The following is a 21,261-nucleotide window of genomic DNA, read 5'->3' as shown; positions in this document are numbered from 1 at the left end:
AGCGTTTTGGTGTCTGCCTGGCCGTGCGGAGCCTAACGGATCCATCCTGACTTACAATGCAAGTCAATGGGGACGAATCCGTTTGACGTTGACACAATATGGTGCAATTGCAAACGGATCCGTCCCCCATTGACTTTCAATGTAAAGTCAGGAGTCCCTATTAATATACCATCGGATCAGAGTTTTCTCCAATCCTATGGTATATTTTAACTTGAAGTGTCCCCATCACCATGGGAACGCCTCTATGTTAGAATATACCATCGGATTTGAGTTAGATCGTGAAAACTCAAATCCGACAGTATATTCCAACACAGAGGCATTCCCATAGTGATGGGGACACTTCAAGTCAGAATATACTAAGAACTGTGTACATAACTGCCCCCTGCTGCCTGGCAGCACCCGATCTCTTACAGGGGGCTGTGATCCGCACAATTAACCCCTCAGGTGCCGCACCTGAGGGGTTAATTGTGCGTATCATAGCCCCCTCTAAGAGATCAGCTGCCGCCAGGCAGCAGGGGCCAGACCCCCCTCCCTCCCCAGTTTAAAATTCATTGGTGGCCAGTGCGGCCTCCCTCCCTCCCCAGTATTAAATTCATTGGTGGCCAGTGCGGCCCCCCTCCCTCCCCAGTATTAAATTCATTGGTGGCCAGTGCGGCCCCCCTCCCTCCCTCCACAGTATTAAATTCATTGGTGGCCAGTGCGGCCCCCCTCCCTCCCCTGTATTAAATTCATTGGTGGCCAGTGCGGCCTCCCCTCTCCCCCCCTAATTAAAACCCCCCCCCCCCCCATCATTGGTGGCAGCGGAGAGTTCCGATCGGAGCCCCAGTTAATCGATGGGGCTCCGATTGATTACCATGGCAGCCAAGACGCTACTGCAGTCCTGGCTGCCATGGTTACTTAGCAATTTTAGAAGCATTATACTTACCTGCGCTGTCTGTGACCGGCCGGGCACTCGCACTCCTCCTACTGGTAAGTGAAAGGTCTGTGCGGCGCATTGCTTATAGCACAGACCTTTCACTTACCAGTAGGAGGAGCGCCCGGCCGGTCACAGACAGCGCAGGTAAGTATAATGCTTCTAAAATTGCTAAGTAACCATGGCAGCCAGGACTGCAGTAGCGTCTTGGCTGCCATGGTAACCGATCGGAGCCCCAGCGATTAAACTGGGGCTCCGATCGGAACTCTCCGCTGCCACCAATGATGGGGAGGGGGTGATTTTAATTAGGGGGGGGAGAGGGGAGGCCGGACTGGCCACCAATGAATTTAATACAGGGGAGGGAGGGGGGGCCGCACTGGCCACCAATAAATTTAATACTGTGGAGGGAGGGAGGGGGGGCCGCACTGGCCACCAATGAATTTAATACTGGGGAGGGAGGGAAGCCGCACTGGACACCAATGAATTTAATACTGGGGAGGGAGGGGGGCCGCACTGGCCACTAATGAATTTAAAACTGGGGAGGGAGGGGGGTCTGGACCCTGCTGCCTGGCGGCAGCTGATCTCTTAGAGGGGGCTATGATACGCACAATTAACCCCTCAGGTGCGGCACCTGAGGGGTTAATTGTGCGGATCACAGCCCCCTGTAAGAGATCGGGTGCTGCCAGGCAGTAGGGGACAATTATGTACACAGTTCTTAGTATATTCTAACTTAAAGCGTCCCCATCACCATGGGAACGCCTCTGTGTTAGAATATACTGTCGGATCTGAGTTTTCACGATGTGAAAACTCAGATCTGAGAAAAAGCTGTTTAGGCAGACAGATCCGTTCTGAACGGATACAAGCGTTTGCATTATAGGTGCGGATCGGTCTGTGCAGATACCAGATGGATCCGCACCGAACACAAGTGTGAAAGTAGCCGTCACTGAGGGTGTGGGCACTGAAAAGTGTGCACAAACAAGACTGGTTCCTGATCCTTTCGAAGAGTTTTCTGAAAAGTGCGGGCAACAAGCTTTCATGTTAAATGTTGGCAAGAGTTACTATATGAAATGAATGCTTCCTATGTGGTCATTTTGCAATTATTTGAGCAGGATGATGGGGATGGTAAAAAGAAGGGGTTTCATGTAATGTGTAATGTGAAACTTTATTTAACTAGAAAACATATTCTAGTGAGAATCCTATTTGAAGTGGGAGGTACCTGTACCAGGCATCATTTACACGAATGTCAGCCGTCTGGGTCTGTGCTGCAGACCACAATGCACCGGCCATGTGAATCCTGTATTGAGGCAAGGACCCATTGACTTGAATGGGTCCGCGATCTGCAATATATAGCAAAAGATAGGACATGTCCTGTCATTTGCGGTGCGGAGGCACCGACTCAAAAGCCCACGGAATCGCTTTAGAGTGCTTCTGATCTGTGCCTCCACTCCATATCTTACGCATTGCAGACCCATTCAAGTCAATGTCGCTCATGGAGGACTTACGATTGTGTGAATGGGCCCTTAGGCTGCAATTTGCAAGTGAACTTTCCTGAAATCCCAGACCAATAGAACATACCTTGTGCACTGTGTACCAATGAATTACTGCATACCACTGGTGAAATACTGCCAAATACTGGATTTCTTTTGCAGATCTCTTGCCATATGCTATGATCAGCATCTGCTCTTCACTTTCAATGAATCTATACTATCACTCGTCGGTACCAAGTGTATAAGTAGTTGTAAACAATAAACTTACCCGGCTAGAAACTCTGCAGACTCCATGATCTGCTGTTTCCTTCTCGTCTATGTCAGCCTGAAGTGGGAGGTGGAAACTAATGAATTTTTTGCCTTCTGTCACTATTTGAACGCTCCTGTTGTAACTTGTCAACAACGTTACTGAGTTTAGCGTTACCCTACTTAGAAAGCTGTCTGATTTCTTTAGGTTCCTTCCTGGCAATGTAATTACAATCTGATGAATGTATGAGAACATTTATTAATATCCTTTTCTACTTCATAAATGACGACAAACTGAAATGTAATCAGACTGTTCTTCAGAATTCAGGGATAGTCTGAACAGTAATGTCATATTGAATTCCTTGGTCACACCTAAGCCTCACCTGGTAAAGTCTTCTTCTCCCAGCATATGCCGAGGAACAGGAGAGTATCTTGAGGGGGTGACTTGAGGGGGTTGATAAGGAGATTTACTCTCCACGCTGCTCAGGTATCCTCCCAGAGTGGAGTTATGGCTTATGTGATTATCAACAGTGAAAGCTGTAAATTCAAAAGACAGATAAGAGATGTAAAATAAGAAGTTCCAGTAGTAAATGTAAAAATTTTCAAAATACAGTTAAGATAAACAACCTACATTAACATGCGGAAGAGAAATGTTTGTTAAATTTAGATGAATAATAAAAGTATCATTGTAATCAAGCAGTATGTTATGAAAGAGGTAATACGTCTGAATGTAACGGGTAACAAGGTGATTAACATGGTTTCTTAATTAAATGTTTTTTGGGGGAGGAATAATTACTTTTTATCTAATGCCCACAGCCTGTCTCCCTGTAAACAGAAGATTCAAACTTCTCTGCCCCATGCTACTCTGATCCTCAGTGTCCATGTTCCAGGGTTTACATCTGGCGCTGTAAGAGCAGGGTCACATACTCCTCTGCAGGCAATTACTGGCTTCAGCGGGGAAGTGAAGCAAGTGATTGGCTGCAGTGGAGCATTTGACCATGTCCATACAGCATCGGATGTAAACATTACAGAGCCTGGAACAAGGACACATCGGACGCAGCGCAGAAGAATGAAGCGGCGGGGGCAGGGGCGTACATAGAAATCATTGGGCCCCATAGCAAAAATTTAAATTGGGCCACCATGCCCGTTCCTAGTCCCTCCCACTATGCGCCCTGGCTCCTCTCACTACCCTCCCTAACTTCTCTCCTGCCCCACCTCGTGCAGCAGTATTTTGTTCTACAAAATGGCAGTACTCATGCCGGAACCCAACAGACCCATTATAGTGAATGGGATCTGGTAGGTTCTGGTGGTGTTCAGCATATTTTGACAAGAATCTGGGGCATTACATGATGTAATACCACCCAACTTTCCTGCTGTCCAGCATGGCACATGCGCAGAGACATGAGAAAAGTTTGAGGAAGTAAGTTCCCCCTTCCCCCATCCCCTGTGTCATGCAGGACAGCTGGGAGACACTGACATTACTTGCTATCCTGCATAACACATGTGCAGAGACATGAGTCTCTGGGAAAGCTGAGTGACCCCCTCCCCCCTGCCTTTCCATGTTCTTATTATCTGCATTTATGCCTTGCAGGATAGCAGGAAAATCTGAGTGACATTGCATGATGTAATAGCACCCAGCTTTTCTGCTGTCCTGCATGGCACATGTGGAGAGACATGAGAAAGCTGAGTAACTCAACTCCCACCTACCCTCACATCTTCTCCTGCCTCTGCACTTGTGCCATGCAGGACATCAGGAAAGCTGAGTCACATTACATAATGTAGTGACAACCAGCTTTCCTCCTGTTCTGAATGGCATATGTGCAGAGGAATAGCCTGGGAAAGCTGAGTAACCCCCCCTCCACACATACACCTCTGCACTGTCCTCACCTACAAGTCGTCACTTACTTCATTACTGGCGGGGTTGTGGCAATCCAGAGGAATCAGTTCTGGTGGAGCTAGCGGCGCAGGCGGTAGGCGGGGCTAGCAGGCAGGAGGAGGGGCTAGGAGGCAGGACTAGCAGACGGGAGACAGTTAGGAAGATAGACGGGGGTGTGGACTCTCCTCCACTGCGGGCCCCCCTTCCTCATGGGCCCCATAGCAGCTGCATGGTCTGCCTATATGGTAGGTATGCCACTGGGCGGGGGGCAGGTAAGTATGAATTATCTGCTTAGGGAGGTAGGCTGTGGGCATTAGATAAAATGTAATTATTCCCGAAAAAAACTATTTAAGAAGAATGAGATCATGGAATAATCCACAGAAGCGGAGCCAGACATTTTTCTTAAAATGTTTTCATTGAGATTTGTCAGGTAACAGTCCATTAAAGAAGCCAGCAGGCATTTTATTGCACAGTGTCTTGCAGAAGAAGGGAAATCAAGGGTAGCAGCATTTATTATTAGAGATGAATTAATTAATTTGTACAATAATCAAATTTGTTAAAACTTTCCCAAAAACGTTAGTATTCTGCGAATCCAAAACCTTTGGGATTTGTCCCACAAGAATAGTTTAATATAGCATCTGCCATATTACAGACCAGAAGATGAAGCAAAAATGAAGGAGGATCACATGACCTTGGGCAGGGCTCCAGGCTGGCGGGCTTGCCCAAAATACCCTGCAGTCACCCTCAGCCAATGATGAGTGACTATAGGTGTGATGTGGCGAGGACTCAGCGGACATACTTCAAATATCCTAACCAGGAAATAAATGTATTTTCTGGGTTAAACACAGGAGGCCTAGGATGTGTGGCAGAAAACAGCCAGTTCAGTTTCAGTGAGTATTGGCTAAATTACATTAGAAGATTTAGCAGATAATTGTCAGGAAGGGGGCCTGCTCGTTAGCGGTGGAGACCGCTGCTATAACATGCAGCCATCTCCTCCAAGGTATGGGAAGGAGGGATCGCTAATGCTATCACTGGTCCCCATTCTGGCAGCAGATCATGAAAGGGGCTGTGCCAGTAATTGGCATTTGCCCCTCATGGTGTCATTGAGACCTATATTAGGTTTTCTTGGTGGATTTGTCTCTCTACCCCCTATGCCTCCTTCTTTCCCCCCTTTTCCCGCCATTTCTTTCTCCTCAGGTGAATCAAAGGTCAGCCGGCAGCTAAAGGTGATTGGCAAGAAATGGTTGCTGATCAGTTGCTGGGCAAAGGGCTATTTTTAGCTGAATTAATGGATTGGTCAAAGGCAAGTTTCGGCGGGAAGAGAAGGTGTATTTATGGAGGACACTCACCACTGGGAGCTCTGTCAGCGGCGGGAAAGTGAAGAAGGAAGATCGTGTCCCACCCGCCCTCCCAATGTTTTAGTCGCGGTCTTTGAAAAGGGGGGAGTTAAAGGGGGGGGGGGTTAGTCGCTCAGCCTTACTGGGTGGACTCTTGATGAGTAGTGCACTAATAGACTTGAGTTAATATTGGTGGGAATTTCAATGGCTTAATAATTTATGGAATGTTGTTATTTATGGTTACCCACCTTTCCCCCCCAAGTTAATAAAGACCGCGGCCATTTTTATCCACAATGGTAGTCTTGTGTATTTATTATAATGATAAGGTTAAAATGTCAGCACCATGATTAGACAGAACGATCTGCCACCACCAAACGATTTTTAAGCATGGATGAGTGTTTTTACTTTTAGGACTTTATTACACAGCCAGGTCATCGCTGATGAGCATTCCTACGAATACTCTTTAGCAATGATTTGGCCAACCATCGTCAGGTCTAATATAGCCCTATGTTTCACAGTGAGATCACAATAAGTAGTTAGATCAATTAATTGATAGATTTTAGAGATAGGAGTCAGTGTGCTATTGTGTTACTTAGGTAAGCTCAGGGAAGCTGGCGGCCATTTTTGTCAATGGTGCAGCAGTTAAAGCTATACAATCAAATCTGTTATCTAGTCTCCATCAACATCATTCCCAGTCCCAAGTCTTTAATGTAATAGCTGTGGTTGTGTTTCACAGCGAGAAGACAAGACAGTTAGATCAATTAATTTCTATTTTGGAGATAAAAGTCAGTTAGATAGAAGTCAGTTAGTTTTTGCTGTAAGTGAAGAGGATACATTTAGATATACAGTAAAAAAAAAAAGTATACAAACGTATGCAATTTTGAGATTATGCTCTTTTAACTTATATTTGACGGATGTGCATACGTTTCATTACGCTTGTGTGCAAAAAATGTATATGTTTTTGTGAAACCTTAGTTTTTTTAAATAAAGATTTGAAATATATCAAGTATATAAGGAAAAATAGGCAGCACTCATAGAAACATAGAAACATAGAATATGTCGGCAGATAAGAACCATTTGGCCCATCCAGTCTGCCCAATATACTAAATACTATGGATAGCCCCTGGCCCTATCTTATATGAAGGATGGCCTTATGCCTATCCCATGCATGCTTAAACTCCTCCACTGTATTTGCAGCTACCACTTCTGCAGGAAGGCTATTCCATGCATCCACTACTCTCTCAGTAAAGTAATACTTCCTGATATTACTTTTAAACCTTTGCCCCTCTAATTTAAAACTATGTCCTCTTGTAGCAGTTTTTCTTCTTTTAAATATTCTCTCCTCTTTTACCTTGTTGATTCCCTTTATGTATTTAAAAGTTTCTATCATATCCCTTCTGTCTCTTCTTTCTTCCAAACTATACATGTTAAGGTCCTTTAATCTTTCCTGGTAAGTTTTATCCTGCAATCCATGTACCAGTTTAGTAGCTCTTCTCTGAACTCTCTCCAAAGTATCAATATCCTTCTGGAGATATGGTCTCCAGTACTGAGCACAATACTCCAAATGAGGTCTCACTAGTGCTCTGTAGAGCGGCATGAGCACCTCCCTCTTTCTACTGGTAATGCCTCTCCCTATACACCCAAGCATTCTGCTAGCATTTCCTGCTGCTCTATGACATTGTCTGCCTACCTTTAAGTCTTCTGAAATAATGACCCCTAAATCCCTTTCCTCAGATACTGAGGTTAGGACTGTATCACTGATTTTATATTCTGCTCTTGGGTTTTTACACCCCAGGTGCATTATCTTGCACTTATCAACATTAAATTTTAGTTGCCAGATTTTTGACCATTCCTCTAGTTTTCCTAAATCCTTTTCCATTTGGTGTATCCCTCCAGGAACATCAACCCGGTTACAAATCTTTGTGTCATCAGCAAAAAGACACACCTTACCATCGAGGCCTTCTGCAATTTTGCTGATAAAGATATTAAACAATATGGGTCCCAGAACAGATCCCTGAGGTACCCCACTGGTAACAAGACCTTGGTCTGAATATATTCCATTGACTACAACCCTCTGTTGTCTGTCCCTCAGCCACTGCCTAATCCATTCAACAATATGGGAGTCCAAGCCCAAAGACTGCACTTTATTGATAAGCTTTCTATGTGGGACAGTATCAAAAGCCTTACTAAAGTCTAGATAAGCGATGTCTACTGCACCTCCTCCATCTATTATTTTAGTCACCCAATCGAAAAAATCAATAAGATTAGTTTGACATGATCTCCCTGAAGTAAACCCATGCTGTTTTTCATCCTTCAATCCATGGGATTTTAGATGTTCCACAATCCTCTCCTTAAGTATGGTGCACAATCCAAAAGATAAAGTTATTAAATCTTGTAAACTGAGATGAAGAAAAAATAGGCAGCACTCACCAATGGTTCATTTGCTTCTTTATTTAAAGCAGACAAGTGCTTCATGCGGCAAGGTAGCAGTTAGCCAGATTCACATACCAGTGGCACTGGTATGTGAATCTGGCTAACTGCTACCTTGCCGCATGAAGCACTTGTCTGCTTGAAATAAAGAAGCAAATGAACCATTGGTGAGTGCTGCCTATTTTTTCTTCATCTTAGTTTGCAAGATTTAATAACTTTATCTTTTGGATTGTGCACCACCTTGTTGATTTTTGTTTGGAGGTATCGAGAGGCTTGTGCAGGCACGCACCAGTGTGAACACGTATCAGCAGTGCCACCTGTGATTCTTTTGCTGTTGATATCAAGTATATAAGTATCTGGATAAAAACAGATACCTTTAAAGGGGTTGTCCGGGTTCAGCTCTGTACCTCCATTTTCACCCAGGCAGCCCCCCTTACATGAACTGCTCCGATGCTCTCCTTTGCCCTGCGCTAAATCGCGCAGGGCAAATCGCGTCAGGAGTTCCGGTGACGCACCGGGGCTCTCCATGGGGCTGCCAGGAAGCCCGGTGACGTCACCGGCACTGATGGGCGGGCTTTAGCTCTGCCCTAGCCAGTAAAACGGCTAGGGCAGCGCTAAAGCCCGCCCATCAGAGCCGGTGACGTCACCGAACACACTGCCGGGGGAAGCTTCTGCCCGGCAGTGTTTTATTGTAAACAAAAGAGCTCGTGCCCTGTGCGATCTAGCGCAGGGCAAGGGAGAAAATCGGAGCATGAGATGCTCCGATGCTAGCATCAGGGGGGCTGCCTGGGTGAAAATATGGGTATGTCCGGGTTCAGCTCTGAACCCGGACAACCCCTTTAATGAATGAAACGTATTATCTCCCATTCAATGCAATGTAAAAAAATATTATATTGCAATTATAGAGGACCATTTAAGAAAAAAATTATAAATTTATTCAATACTGTTCATTCAGGTACGCCCCAGCTAGATATATTATTTAGCATCACAGTTATATAGGAATATATACAGTACAGACCAAAAGTTTGGACACACCTTCTCATTCAAAGAGTTTTCTTTATTTTCATGACTATGAAGGCATCAAAACTATGAATTAACACATGTGGAATTATATACATAACAAACAAGTGTGAAACAACTGAAAATATGTCATATTCTAGGTTCTTCAAAGTAGCCACCTTTTGCTTTGAATACTGCTTTGCACACTCTTTGAATTCTCTTGATGAGCTTCAAGAGGTAGTCCCCTGAAATGGTCTTCCAACAGTCTTGAAGGAGTTCCCAGACATGCTTAGCACTTGTTGGCCCTTTTGCCTTCACTCTGCGGTCCAGCTCACCCCAAACCATCTCGATTGGGTTTAGGTCCGGTGACTGTGGAGGCCAGGTCATCTGGCGCAGCACCCCATCACTCTCCTTCATGGTCAAATAGCCCTTACTTTCAAAGTTTTCCCAATTTTTCGGCTGACTGACTGACCTTCATTTCTTAAAGTAATGATGGCCACTCGTTTTTCTTTACTTAGCTGCTTTTTTCTTGCCATAATACAAATTCTAACAGTCTATTCAGTAGGACTATCAGCTGTGTATCCACCTGACTTCTCCTCAACGCAACTGATGGTCCCAACCCCATTTATAAGGCTTGAAGCTCATCAAGAGAATGCCAAGAGTGTGCAAAGCAGTAATCAAAGCAAAAGGTGGCTACTTTGAAGAACCTAGAATATGACATTTTCAGTTGTTTCACACTTGTTTGTTATGTATATAATTCATAGTTTTGATGCCTTCAGTGTGAATCTACAATTTTCATAGTCATAGTCATGAAAATAAAGAAAACTCTTTGAATGAGAAGGTGTGTCCAAACTTTTGGTCTGTACTGTAGGAATAATAAAAAATTGTCTGTTAATTAAATTCAGTTCATTAGAGTGTGCTCCAGCCAGAGGTATTGTTCTGCATCAGTTATATTAACACCCATCTGGACCTTCATTGCAAACTGTTAGGCCTCTTTCACACGGGCGTTGCGGGAAAAGGTGTGGGTGCGTTGCGGGAACATGCGCGATTTTTCCACACAAGTGCAAAACATTGTAATGCGTTTTGCACACGCGTGAGAAAAATCGGCATGTTTGCTTAGTGAAATAGGGCTGGAGGGGTTAAAAAAAAAATAATAATAATTTAACTCACCTTAATCCACTTGATCGCGCAGCCGGCATCTCTTCTGTCTTCTTCTTTGCTGTGCACAGGAATAGGACCTTTGATGACGCCACTGTGCTCATCACATGGTCCAATCACATGGTTCATCACCATGGTGAGGGACCATGTGATTGGATCATGTGATGTGACGTCACCACAGGTCCTTAGCCGGCAGCTCAACATTACAGAAGAAGACAGAGATCCGCAACTACGTGATCAAGTGGACTCGGTGAGTTAATATATATTTTTTTTTAACCTCTCCATCACTATTTTACTTTGCATTCTGTATTCAGAATGCTATTATTTTCCCTTATAACCATGTTATAAGGGAAAATAATACAGATCGGGTCTCCAGCCCGATCGTCACCTAGCAACCATGCGTGAAAATCGCACCGCATCCGCACTTGCTTGCGGATGCTTGCAAGTGTCACACGGCCCCATTCACTTCTATGGAGCCTGCAATGCGTGAAAAACGCAGAATATAGAGCTTTCTGTGATTTTTACGCAACGCACAAGTGATGCGTGAAAATCACAGCTCATGTGCACAGCCCCATAGAAATGAATGGGTCAGGATTCAGTGCGGGTGCCATGCGCTCAACTCACGCATGGCACCCGCGCGGAAAACTCGCCCGTGTGAAAGGCGCCTTAGGAATTTATTCATTACTTGCAGCTGGGAAAATTAAGGAATGGCGCACGATAGAGTTATAACAATAGATGTTCTACAAATGTTATTACATGGGGAATGCAAGTAGGAGAAATTGCAGCTCCTGTCCGGCACAGTTATATTGCAATTATAGTGGACTCTGTCCATGTGACCATTTAATAAAAGTGTTAGCGTTAATTAAATATATTCAGTTCATCAGAGTGTGCCAGTCTTTAGCACATTCCTCCTACTTCTCTTCCTTTACAGTTAATTTGAGGCCCAATAGAAAGATTTCTTTTCTGTCATCACTGCCTTCACTGACCCCTCCTGGTGGGGCACCTTCTAACAAGAGACAGCACCCGAGACAGCTAAAGAAGATATTCAAGAAAGTGTTTCTCCTGATGAGTTGTGTGAGAACAGTCAGCATTTGAACTGTGATGAGGAGGAGGTGGATCACGCAGAGGTGGAGGACATGATGGAGGTGGAGGACACAACGACTGAAATGCAGTGGCGGTGGTAGGGACTTTGATAGCCATGGTAGTAGTGACACTTGGGGTAAATATAGAGATAAGAATCATGAGGTGGTGGTTAAGGAGCCTATGACATATCACAGACTAAGAATAGTGGCGGGGTGATGATGATGATGATGATTGTGTGTTGGAAAGGATCTAGGAACCGAATCAGGGTGAGGAATGATGACCTCAGAGGAGGTGGTGGTGTCGGAGATAAAGAGCAAAGCCAATGTACGACCAAAACATAAAATAAAAAAAAGCCAGGTTTGACGAATTACCAGGATATGCTCTGTACCCGCACTGAGCCTGATGCCTGCTGGCCACAAGTCTTCCAGAAGGCCCCTTTCTGCTCCCTGCTGTGTCACCGCTCCACCTCCTCTGTCAGTGCGACCAAGGAGCAGAAGCAACAGCAGCAGCCAATACAGTTTGCTGAACATGATGGTACCGTTTTTTATAACCGCTGAGTCAACCTGACCCACATCAGCTAACAGATATGCAATGCCTGAACGACAAGCTTTAGTTGTACCTGTACTGTGTCAGCAGACTGGACTAGGGGCAGGAACTGTCCCAGTCTGCCATTGGTGTACCGTGTTGTCCACCCTCTATTGTACTGTCAAAGAGAGTATTCAGCAGGGAACACGGTCACACCGTAGCAGACAAAACTGTCTTCTACAAGTGTGGAAAATATTACATTTGTGAAAATGAATAAGTCATGGATCTGGGAGGATTTACCTCCAGCTGATACCACTGAATAGATCTGTCATTGCTGAATATGGGGACCGGCTATTTATCACTGACTAATGATGTCACTGCCGCTGTCTGCCTGTCCATTATGTTCCATACTGTACTGTTGATGTCACTACTACTACACCCCTGCACATCTTGTACATTGTCCATTTTGCTCCATACTGCACTGGTGCCGCTCCCTCTATACAGCAGCACATCTCCTGCTTTGTCTATCATGTACGATACTGTATTGCTGCAACCTCTACTACAGGGATGCCCAACCTGCGATTGTCTTAGGTAGGGTATCATTTTTGCGGGATGCGATGACGGATTGATTGGTACTGTTTTGGGATGCATATGACTTTTTGATCGCTTGCTATTACACTTTTTGTGATGTAAAGTGACAAAAAATTGCTTTTTTTACACCGTTTTTATTTTTAAAAAATTACGGTGTTCACCTAAGGCTGGGTTCACACGGGCGTGACGGATTGGCTCAGGATGTGTTCAGGGTGCGTTCAGTGAAACTCGCACTATTTTGCAAGCAAGTTCAGTCAGTTTTGTCTGCGATTGTGTTTAGTTGTTCAGTTTTTTCCGCGCGGGTGCAATGCGTTTTGATGCGTTTTTCACGCGCGTGATAAAAAACTGAAGGTTTACAAACAACATCTCTTAGCAACCATCAGTGAAAAACGCATCGCACCCGCACTTGCTTGCGGATGCAATGCGTTTTTCACGCAGCCCCATTCACTTCTATGGGGCCTGTCCTGCGTTACAAACGCAGAATATAGAGCATGCTGCGATTTTAAAGCATTGCAGAAGTGATGCGTGAAAAAAAACGCTCATGTACACAGCCCCATAGAAATGAATGGTGCCGGATTCAGTGCGGGTGCAATACGTTCACCTACCGCATTGCACCCGCGCGGAAATCTCGCCCGTGTGAACTCAGCCTAAGGGTTAGGTCATGTGGTATTTTTATAGAGCAGGTTTTTACAGATGCGGCAATACCTAATATGTATACTTTTTTATATATATTTAAGTTTTACACAATAACAGCATTTTTTAAACCAAAAAAATCATGTTTTAGTGTCTCCATAGTCTGAGAGCCATAGTTTTTTGTTTTTTTGAACGATTGTCTTAGTTAGGGTATAATTTTTTTGCAGGATGAGGTGACGGTTAGATTGGTACTATTTTGGGGGGCATACGCCTTTTTGATAGCTTGGTGTTGCACTTTTAGTGATGTAAGGTGACCAAAAATTTTTTTGTAGCACAGTTTTTATTACATTTTTTTGACCGTGTTCATTTGAGGGGTTAGGTCATGTGATATTTTTATAGAGCCAGTCGATACAGACGCGGCGTTACCTAATTTGTCTACTTTTCTTTTTTTCCCTATTTTTTTTAATTTTTTTTCCCTTTATTTGGGGAAAATAAAATTCTGTATTGTGATGCATTGGCTGTAAGTGTATTACAGACTGCAATACACCTACAGCCTGTTTGCCTGTGAGATCCAGGGGGCTGGATCTCACAGGCTCTCCCGGAAGGCAGCCACGATGCCTAAGGAAAGCATCGGGCTGCCTTTCCTGCCATCGGGTCTCCGTCACAGCAGCACGGGGACCCGATGGAAGCTCCGATACTCGCAAGGACATTGCGTGTGCCGCGGTCAGCGCTGACCGCGGCACATCATGATTTAATGCACCGGCATCTGTGATTTCACCAATGCGGGCGCATGCAGCAGGGGTCCGGCTATCAGTCACTGCCGGACCCCTGCCGCGGATCGGGCGGGCGCATCTCCTGCACCGCCCGATCACAGCACCGTACACTGGTCCTTAAGTCACGTACATCTGCGCCGTACATGTACGGCGTGGGTCCTCTACGGGTTAAACAGGCTGCTGGTTTACTACCCACTACCATCCATTAACCCAAAGCTATACAGTATATGTATAGCTATACAATATACGTTGTCATTACTAACGCTGTCTTATAGTCCTAAGAGATCTCAGAGTACCATGTATGACTTTTTAGGGCAGTTGGGACACTTTTGATTCGGGCAGAATTTATTCTGCCACTCAAATTGATCTAATCAGAACCAAAACGAATAAATATTTCAGGAAATTTGCTCGTCTTTATTGTCTTCAGGCATTTGTGCGGGGTGTAAAAAGCAAAAAAGAACAACATAATTAAAAACAATTCAGTAAAAAAGAGTTATCCTTGCTAACTTACTGAGTTTTGCAACTTCTCAGAAAGGTCAACCAGCTTACTCACAAAATATAGCCTTGTGGTGGACCAGCGTATCATGTGTATGACTGTGCAGGGAAAAACAAAATAATGGTCCACATACAGTACAAGAGTGTATAAGAGGAGAGAAAAAATATTTTCAGGAGTATAAGAATCCCACGGACACCAAAAAAACTTCAAAGGTTGAAACATAAAAGAAGCGGGTCCCCCAGGATCACTTGTTCTTGAAACCAGATTATCAGCTACAAGCAATCTTTAATAATAATATCTGCTCTACTTTTTTGTGGAAGTAAGGAAATAAAGCTTTCCCATGTTTCGAAGAAAGATGCAACCATGAGCATGTTTTTACTTTATGCCTATGCAGTACCCCAGAATAGGGTACTTGAAAACTGTTCTTGTTATTCAATGTTATTTAATATGTTAATGCCATGTAATAAATCATTTGGGGTTAACGATCCTGTCTGAGCCCCTGCAGGACGTTAGAGGAGGGTCTTAAGTCTGCCCCTAGCTCTGTCCAAGTCTAGAGTTAGCAGAGGAAGTGAGTGGTTGTTATATGTGCTCACTCCCATGAGTACAAGGCCAGAGAATCACTGCCTCTGAGAGATCTACAGAGATAAAGCGATCTCTACTGCTCAGTATTCCAGGAGGAAAGAGAAAAAAAGAATTAGATGGTCGAGCATCTCCATGGCCCATTCATTTTCTATAGGGACGGAATGGATGCGGACAGCACACAGTGTGCTGTCCACATCCGCATTTGCGGAGCGCGGCCCCGATCTTCGGGTCCGCAGCTCCGCAAAAGATAAAACATGTCCTATTCTTATCCGCAGCTGCGGACAAGAATAGGCATTTCTATAGGGGTGCCGGGCGTGAATGGAGTGAATGGAGCCTAAGGCTGATAAAGACTTTACTGCAGTTAGAAAGACATTGTTAATACACTCACATTTGGACAGGGTCTGGCCCACTGTGTCTTAATCCTGTAACCCTCAGCTGGGAATTACAGCTACTACTGAAAGAATAATATTATCAGCCTTAGATTCTGCAGAGAGAACTTTTGTAGAGAGCTTATAGCCATACATTGCCATCTGGGAAGAATTGCCCCATGAATTGTTTTGATACCGTTGGATGTACTACAACTTCCTTTCTGTAATTAAAGACAGACTTATCTATTTTCTACAACCGGCCTGGTTACTGACTCCAGCACCATACACTGGCCAATGTACTCTACATCTCCTGGCTGGCACTTGCACCAAACATACATAAGACATAAAAAGTTGTATGCACACTGTAAATGGTAGTAATAAAAACTACAGTTCGTCCCTAAAAGACAAGCTCTGCATTCAGCGATGCACAGGAAATTAGATTTTTTTTCAAAGATTTTTATGTTTTAAAGAGGACCTTTCATCAGTTTTGACATAGTCTAATTATGGTATTACCTTGTAGGGCGGCCCCCACTGATGCCTGATGTTTTTTTTTCAAACCACTGTGGTTCCCCCGATGATTTGACGCGAGATTCCTTCTCCCTGGCTGTAAGCGTTCCGCTCTGATTGGATCACGCTCACAGCCAGGGAGAAGGAGACGCCCACAGCAGAAGACTGCATTTCCTCCCGGTTGCGAGTTTAAAGCTCATTATAATACAGTGCGCCAAATCATCGGGGGGCCACAACGGGCGAACGGGGGGGGGGGGTTTAAAAAAAATACACCCATGGCATCAGTGGGGGCCGCCCTACAAGGTGATTAAACTATGTCAAAACTGATGAAAGGTCCTCTTTAAAGGGAACCTGTCACCGGGATTTTGTGTATAGAGCTGAGGACATGGGATGCTCCCAATAACTGTCAGATCATCAGTGGAGATAAGGGCTGCATTTACATGCAGCAATCACCTCCGCTGTATGGGGACAGGCGATCAATAAAGTGATCGTTTGTCCAATGGAAAATCATTATTCCAGCGCGGCACATAGTTGTTTAGACAGCACAAAATTCTGCGCAGGAACAATGATTTTCGGGCCAATTTTAGTTTTTACTGAGCAGCAATCACCACATCTGTGTCCCCAAAGAAGATCATTGTTCCAGCGCAGCAGATCATTGTTTAGATGGCACAATCTGCTGCATAGGAACATTGATTTTTGGTGCCAGCAAAACAACACGATCACCCGATGTACAAGCCTACACCTTTTATACTGACAGATTATCAGGAATAAGCATTTATAACGACGCTCATCCCCGATAGTTTGCCTGACAATCGGTCTATGTAAATGGGATTAAAGGGGTTTTCCGGGATTTTAATATTGATGACCTATCCTCAGAATAGGTCATCAAAATCAGATCGGCGGGGGTCTGACCCGTGGCACCCCTGCCGATCAGCTGTTTGAAGAGAAGGCAGTGCTTATACAAGTGCTTCCTTCTCTGCTCTGTTTACCTGCTCACTGCAGCAACTACAGTGGTGAGCAGATGTAATTACAAATATGGCGTCCCCATTCACTTCCATGGGGGCTCTGTAGTATTTACTTGGGCAGAGCCATCCCACAGAAGTGAATGGGGGCGCCATACTTGTAATTACACCTGCTTACCACTGCAATTGCCGCAGTGAGCAGGTAAACAGAGCAGAGAAGGCAGCACTTGTATGAGCGCTGCCTTTTCTTCAAACAGCTGATCGGCAGGAGTGCCACGGGTCAGACCCCCACTGATCTGATATTGATTACCTATCCTGAGGATACGTCATCAATAGCAAAAACCAGACAACCCCTTAAAGAGTGGCAAAATTGCTGAGGTTTGCAGGACTAAATTACCTAATCTGGGAGCAGAATGCCTTGGACCATGGGGCATGTCCATGAACGATGGTATAAACTAGACTATAAGTTTTATTAATTTCAATTTTATTGCCCTTGAATGGATTAAAATATGAGCTATGATATATAGTATTTTGTGGTCTCATTTCTAAATAAACAATGTAGGGCAACTACAGCACTTTTATTCTCTGGTCCAGTGTAGTGAGAATCATTGAAGAAGTAAGGCCTCTTTCACACGGGCGTGGCGGGAAAAAGTCTGGGTGTGTTGCGGAAACATGCGCGATTTTTGTAATGCGTTTTGCACACGCGTGAGAAAAATCGTGCATGTTTGGTACCCAAACCCGAACTTCGTCACAGAAGTTCGGGCTTGGGATCAGTGTTCTGTAGATTGTATTATTTTCCCTTATAACATGGTTATAAGGGAAAATAATAGCATTCTGAATACAGAATGCATAGCAAAATAGCGCTGGAGGGGTTAAAAATAAAAAATATTAAAATTAAACTCACCTTAGTCCACTTGATCGCGCAGCCCGGCTTCTTTTCTGTCTCCTTCTTTGCTGATTGCAGGAAAAGGACCTGTGGTGACGTCACTCCGGTCATCACATGGTCCATCACATGATCCATCACCATGGTAAAAGATCATGTGATGACTGGAGTGACGTCACCACAGGTCCTTTTCCTGCACACAGCTAAGATGAAGACAGAAGAGAAGCCGGGCTGCGCGAGCAAGTTAAATTATTTTTATTTATTTTTTAACCCCTCCAGCGCTATTGTACTATGCATTCTGTATTCAGAATGCTATTATTTTCCCTTATAGCCATGTTATAAGGGAAAATAATAATGATCGGGTCTCCATCCCGATCGTCACCTAGCAACCATGTGTGAAAATCGCACCGCATCCGCACTTGCTTGCGGATGCTTGCGATTTTCACGCAGCCCCATTCACTTCTATGGGGCCTGCGTTGCGTGAAAAACGCACAAAATAGAGCTTGCTGCGATTTTCACGCAACGCACAAGTGATGCGTGAAAATCACCGCTCATGTGCACAGCCCCATAGAAATTAATGGGTCATGATTCAGTGCGGGTGCAATGCGTTCAACTCACGCATCGCATTCGCGCGGAATACTCGCCCATGTGAAAGGGGCCTAAGTGTTGTCTGTGATAAGGTGTAGCCAAGGGTTGTACACTAACGAGCAAAGGGGTAACAATGTTTGGAACTTTTGACTTTCAGGCTCCATATCTCACCATCCACTATCAGCTTCGAACATGAGACTACCATCATTTTGTAGACAATCATCTTGGCTACCGCATAAATAAATTGGACTTGCAACTATTTACCATATGATTAGTTATTCAGATTCTTGTCATGTAACTGCATTGTTACTGTTTTGCTCCTAAAATTCAAAATTTTTATTATATTGTTAGTATTTTCTAAATCCACCTTTGGCTTTCAACACTGCCTGAATCCTTCTGGCTTGGTAACAATGCCAAGAATCTGCATACGTAATCATAAGCTAAATAGTTTCAAGTCCAATTTGTATGAGATAGCCAAGATGATTGTCTATAAATTGATGGTAGTCTTGCATTCGAAGCTGTAGTGAATGGTGAGATATGGAGCCTGAAAGTCAAAAGTTCAAAACATTGTTACCTTTTTGATTGTCAGTGTATAAAAAAAATAGTAATATATTGTATTCGGGTTGTCACAGCAAATGTTATTGGGGTGTTTTCTAAGGGTGGTCAGGCATTTGTATTGTAGTTCTGGATAAACTGGACCATAGTTTATAGCAGGAACCAGAGCTTGGGTCCTATAACATGAAGAAAATATAGTGTTCCTTTAACATCTAAACCTGGTCAACACAAACTTAATATCAGGCCAATACACTTCTTTTCATCCAGAAAAAGCAATAATTTGGTCCTTTTAAATCACAAATCTGTAGATAGTTGGAGTGAATTGTGAGTCTGGTATGTGTATACTCTATTTATGCTTAAAGAGGACTTTTCACCTCTTCTATTTTAGAAAATATTTGAATCCCTAACTTATTTTTTACTTCTTGGAACAAGCCACAGCTAACAAAACATATGCACAAGGGACTAAGGAACCAAGGGATGAGTGTACTAAACTAGTACTAATGCACTACTAGTGCGCTAAACAATATTATGTCAATGCTATACTCACTGCTAGCGTAGTCAGGGGGAGCATAAATCTCATTGAGATGAACAGGGCCAGGCTTAGCTACTTTGAGATAAACCATGTCAGAGGTGTTCTTCAGTGCAGCCACAGCTTCCTCGTGTCTGACATCCTGCAGGTTGGTGTTATTTACCTGGGAGCAAGCACAATATAACATTGATGAAAAGAAGCCAAATCTGTGCCCCCTTGGGTTAAGTCTAAGTAGCTTTTTACTTACAGCTAAAAGCCTGTCACCAATCTGCAGTCTTCCATCCTTCTGGGCAGTTCCGCCTTCAATGATCTTTGTGATATAGATACTATTGTCCCCTGGAATGTGCTGGTTACCAATGCCCCCAGCAATACTGAACCCCAGCCCTGTGGACAAATCAGATGATGTTACAGTCAGTTTCCGATGGATATCACAACTATTTTCTTCAATAATCTGTCTACATCATGAACTAACAATTGAAATGCTGGTGACTTGCTGTTAATTTACCTACATAATAACAAAAGTAACACACATTTACATAAATTCCATAAGTTAAAGGGCATCTGTCAGCAGATTTGTACCTATGAAACTGTCTGGCCTGTGACTTACTAGGATGGAAGATTAGTTTGGTCACCTTTACCACCACCCTCCCATTTTCCCATTAACAAACACACAGAGACTTCATTTTGGGTGTAAAGGCAGTAGCGACCAATTTATTAACATATTAGCCATAATAACATTATCTTTACACAACTTGCATGTAACTGAATAATGCCAAAACATTCTAACTTCATAACCCCCTAATGATGAGGAATCCTAGAAGCAAACCCAATTATTTTGATCCTCCAGTTGTAATTTCACCTTACCCTTGACCGCACTCACCGACCCAAGGGCATCAAACACCAACATCATGCCCCTGCAGGCCTTCTAGCCCTAACAGGATTCCCCATCCTTCAACTCACCAAACCTCCTAAGATGCATGCCCCAAAGAGTCATGCAACTATTCCAAATAGTTTTGCCTCCCAGGATCCCCTTTTTACCTGCCTCAAATGAACATCGGTGAAACCTTACCTATGTTCGTCCTGCCACACCCAAACTGCTGTCTCCAACCCTTCTTGCAACCCCAGCGCCCACAGGTCCATCTCAACCTCGTTCAGATGAACTTCATCTGCCCGTAAAAACTGAGTAGACGCCTCTTCCAATTCCCTATGGTGCACAACAAACCCCCCTTGCTGTCGCACAAATCGCCCTACCTCCTTGTTCAACTTCGCCCTAGCTTTGTTGATGCGATGTACTAATCTGGCAAACCTCTATGTCCGACGAGCTACCACCTCAGACCAAACTACCAACAAGCCCGGAAACTCCGCCCATAGACCCAACAAATCCAATTTAATATCCCTTATTACATCCCTCGAGCGACACCCCCCCAAGTCATTCCCACCAACATGAAGCACGAAAATGTCTGGGAGTCTATCTAAGGCCACATAAAAACTAAACTCCTGCAGAACCCTACCCCACAAAGGCCCCGCAAACCTATCCAACGAACTTGTAACACCTCATTCGGAAAACTCAACTGTCTTCCGTTCCGCCGAACATCTGCTCGCAAGGCCCCCCAATACACATAAGAATGCCCAAATATTGAGGCCAAACACGATAAGGATCCTGCAACAAAAACAAAGAAAGAACACATCATACATAAAACTACTATAGCCTAAACCCCAGAAAACACAATCCGACTCCAA

At 44.1% G+C, this 21,261-nt stretch overlaps 1 protein-coding gene across 3 annotated transcripts in view; it reads right to left on the bottom strand.

Annotated features, from left to right (window-relative positions):
• The window catches only part of DLG3 (discs large MAGUK scaffold protein 3), a 533,344-nt gene that overhangs the window by 129,422 nt on the left and 382,661 nt on the right, over positions 1-21,261 (bottom strand). For 2 of the 3 annotated variants that reach the window (XM_040442126.1, XM_040442127.1), the window contains 3 exons: positions 19,769-19,905; positions 19,540-19,684; positions 3,030-3,183 (listed from right to left, as the gene is read on the bottom strand). In XM_040442126.1, coding sequence (XP_040298060.1) covers positions 3,030-3,183; positions 19,540-19,684; positions 19,769-19,905 — 436 coding nt within the window. Of the gene's footprint in view, positions 1-2,668; positions 2,738-3,029; positions 3,184-19,539; positions 19,685-19,768; positions 19,906-21,261 lie in introns of those variants that run through there. The other variant, XM_040442130.1, reaches the window with a different exon arrangement.

Source organism: Bufo bufo, chromosome 8 (genome assembly GCF_905171765.1).
Source record: "Bufo bufo chromosome 8, aBufBuf1.1, whole genome shotgun sequence".
NCBI classification, from domain to species: domain Eukaryota; kingdom Metazoa; phylum Chordata; class Amphibia; order Anura; family Bufonidae; genus Bufo; species Bufo bufo.
The sequence above is the reverse complement of the archived record's forward strand: the minus strand, read 5'-3'. Positions and strand labels throughout refer to the sequence as shown.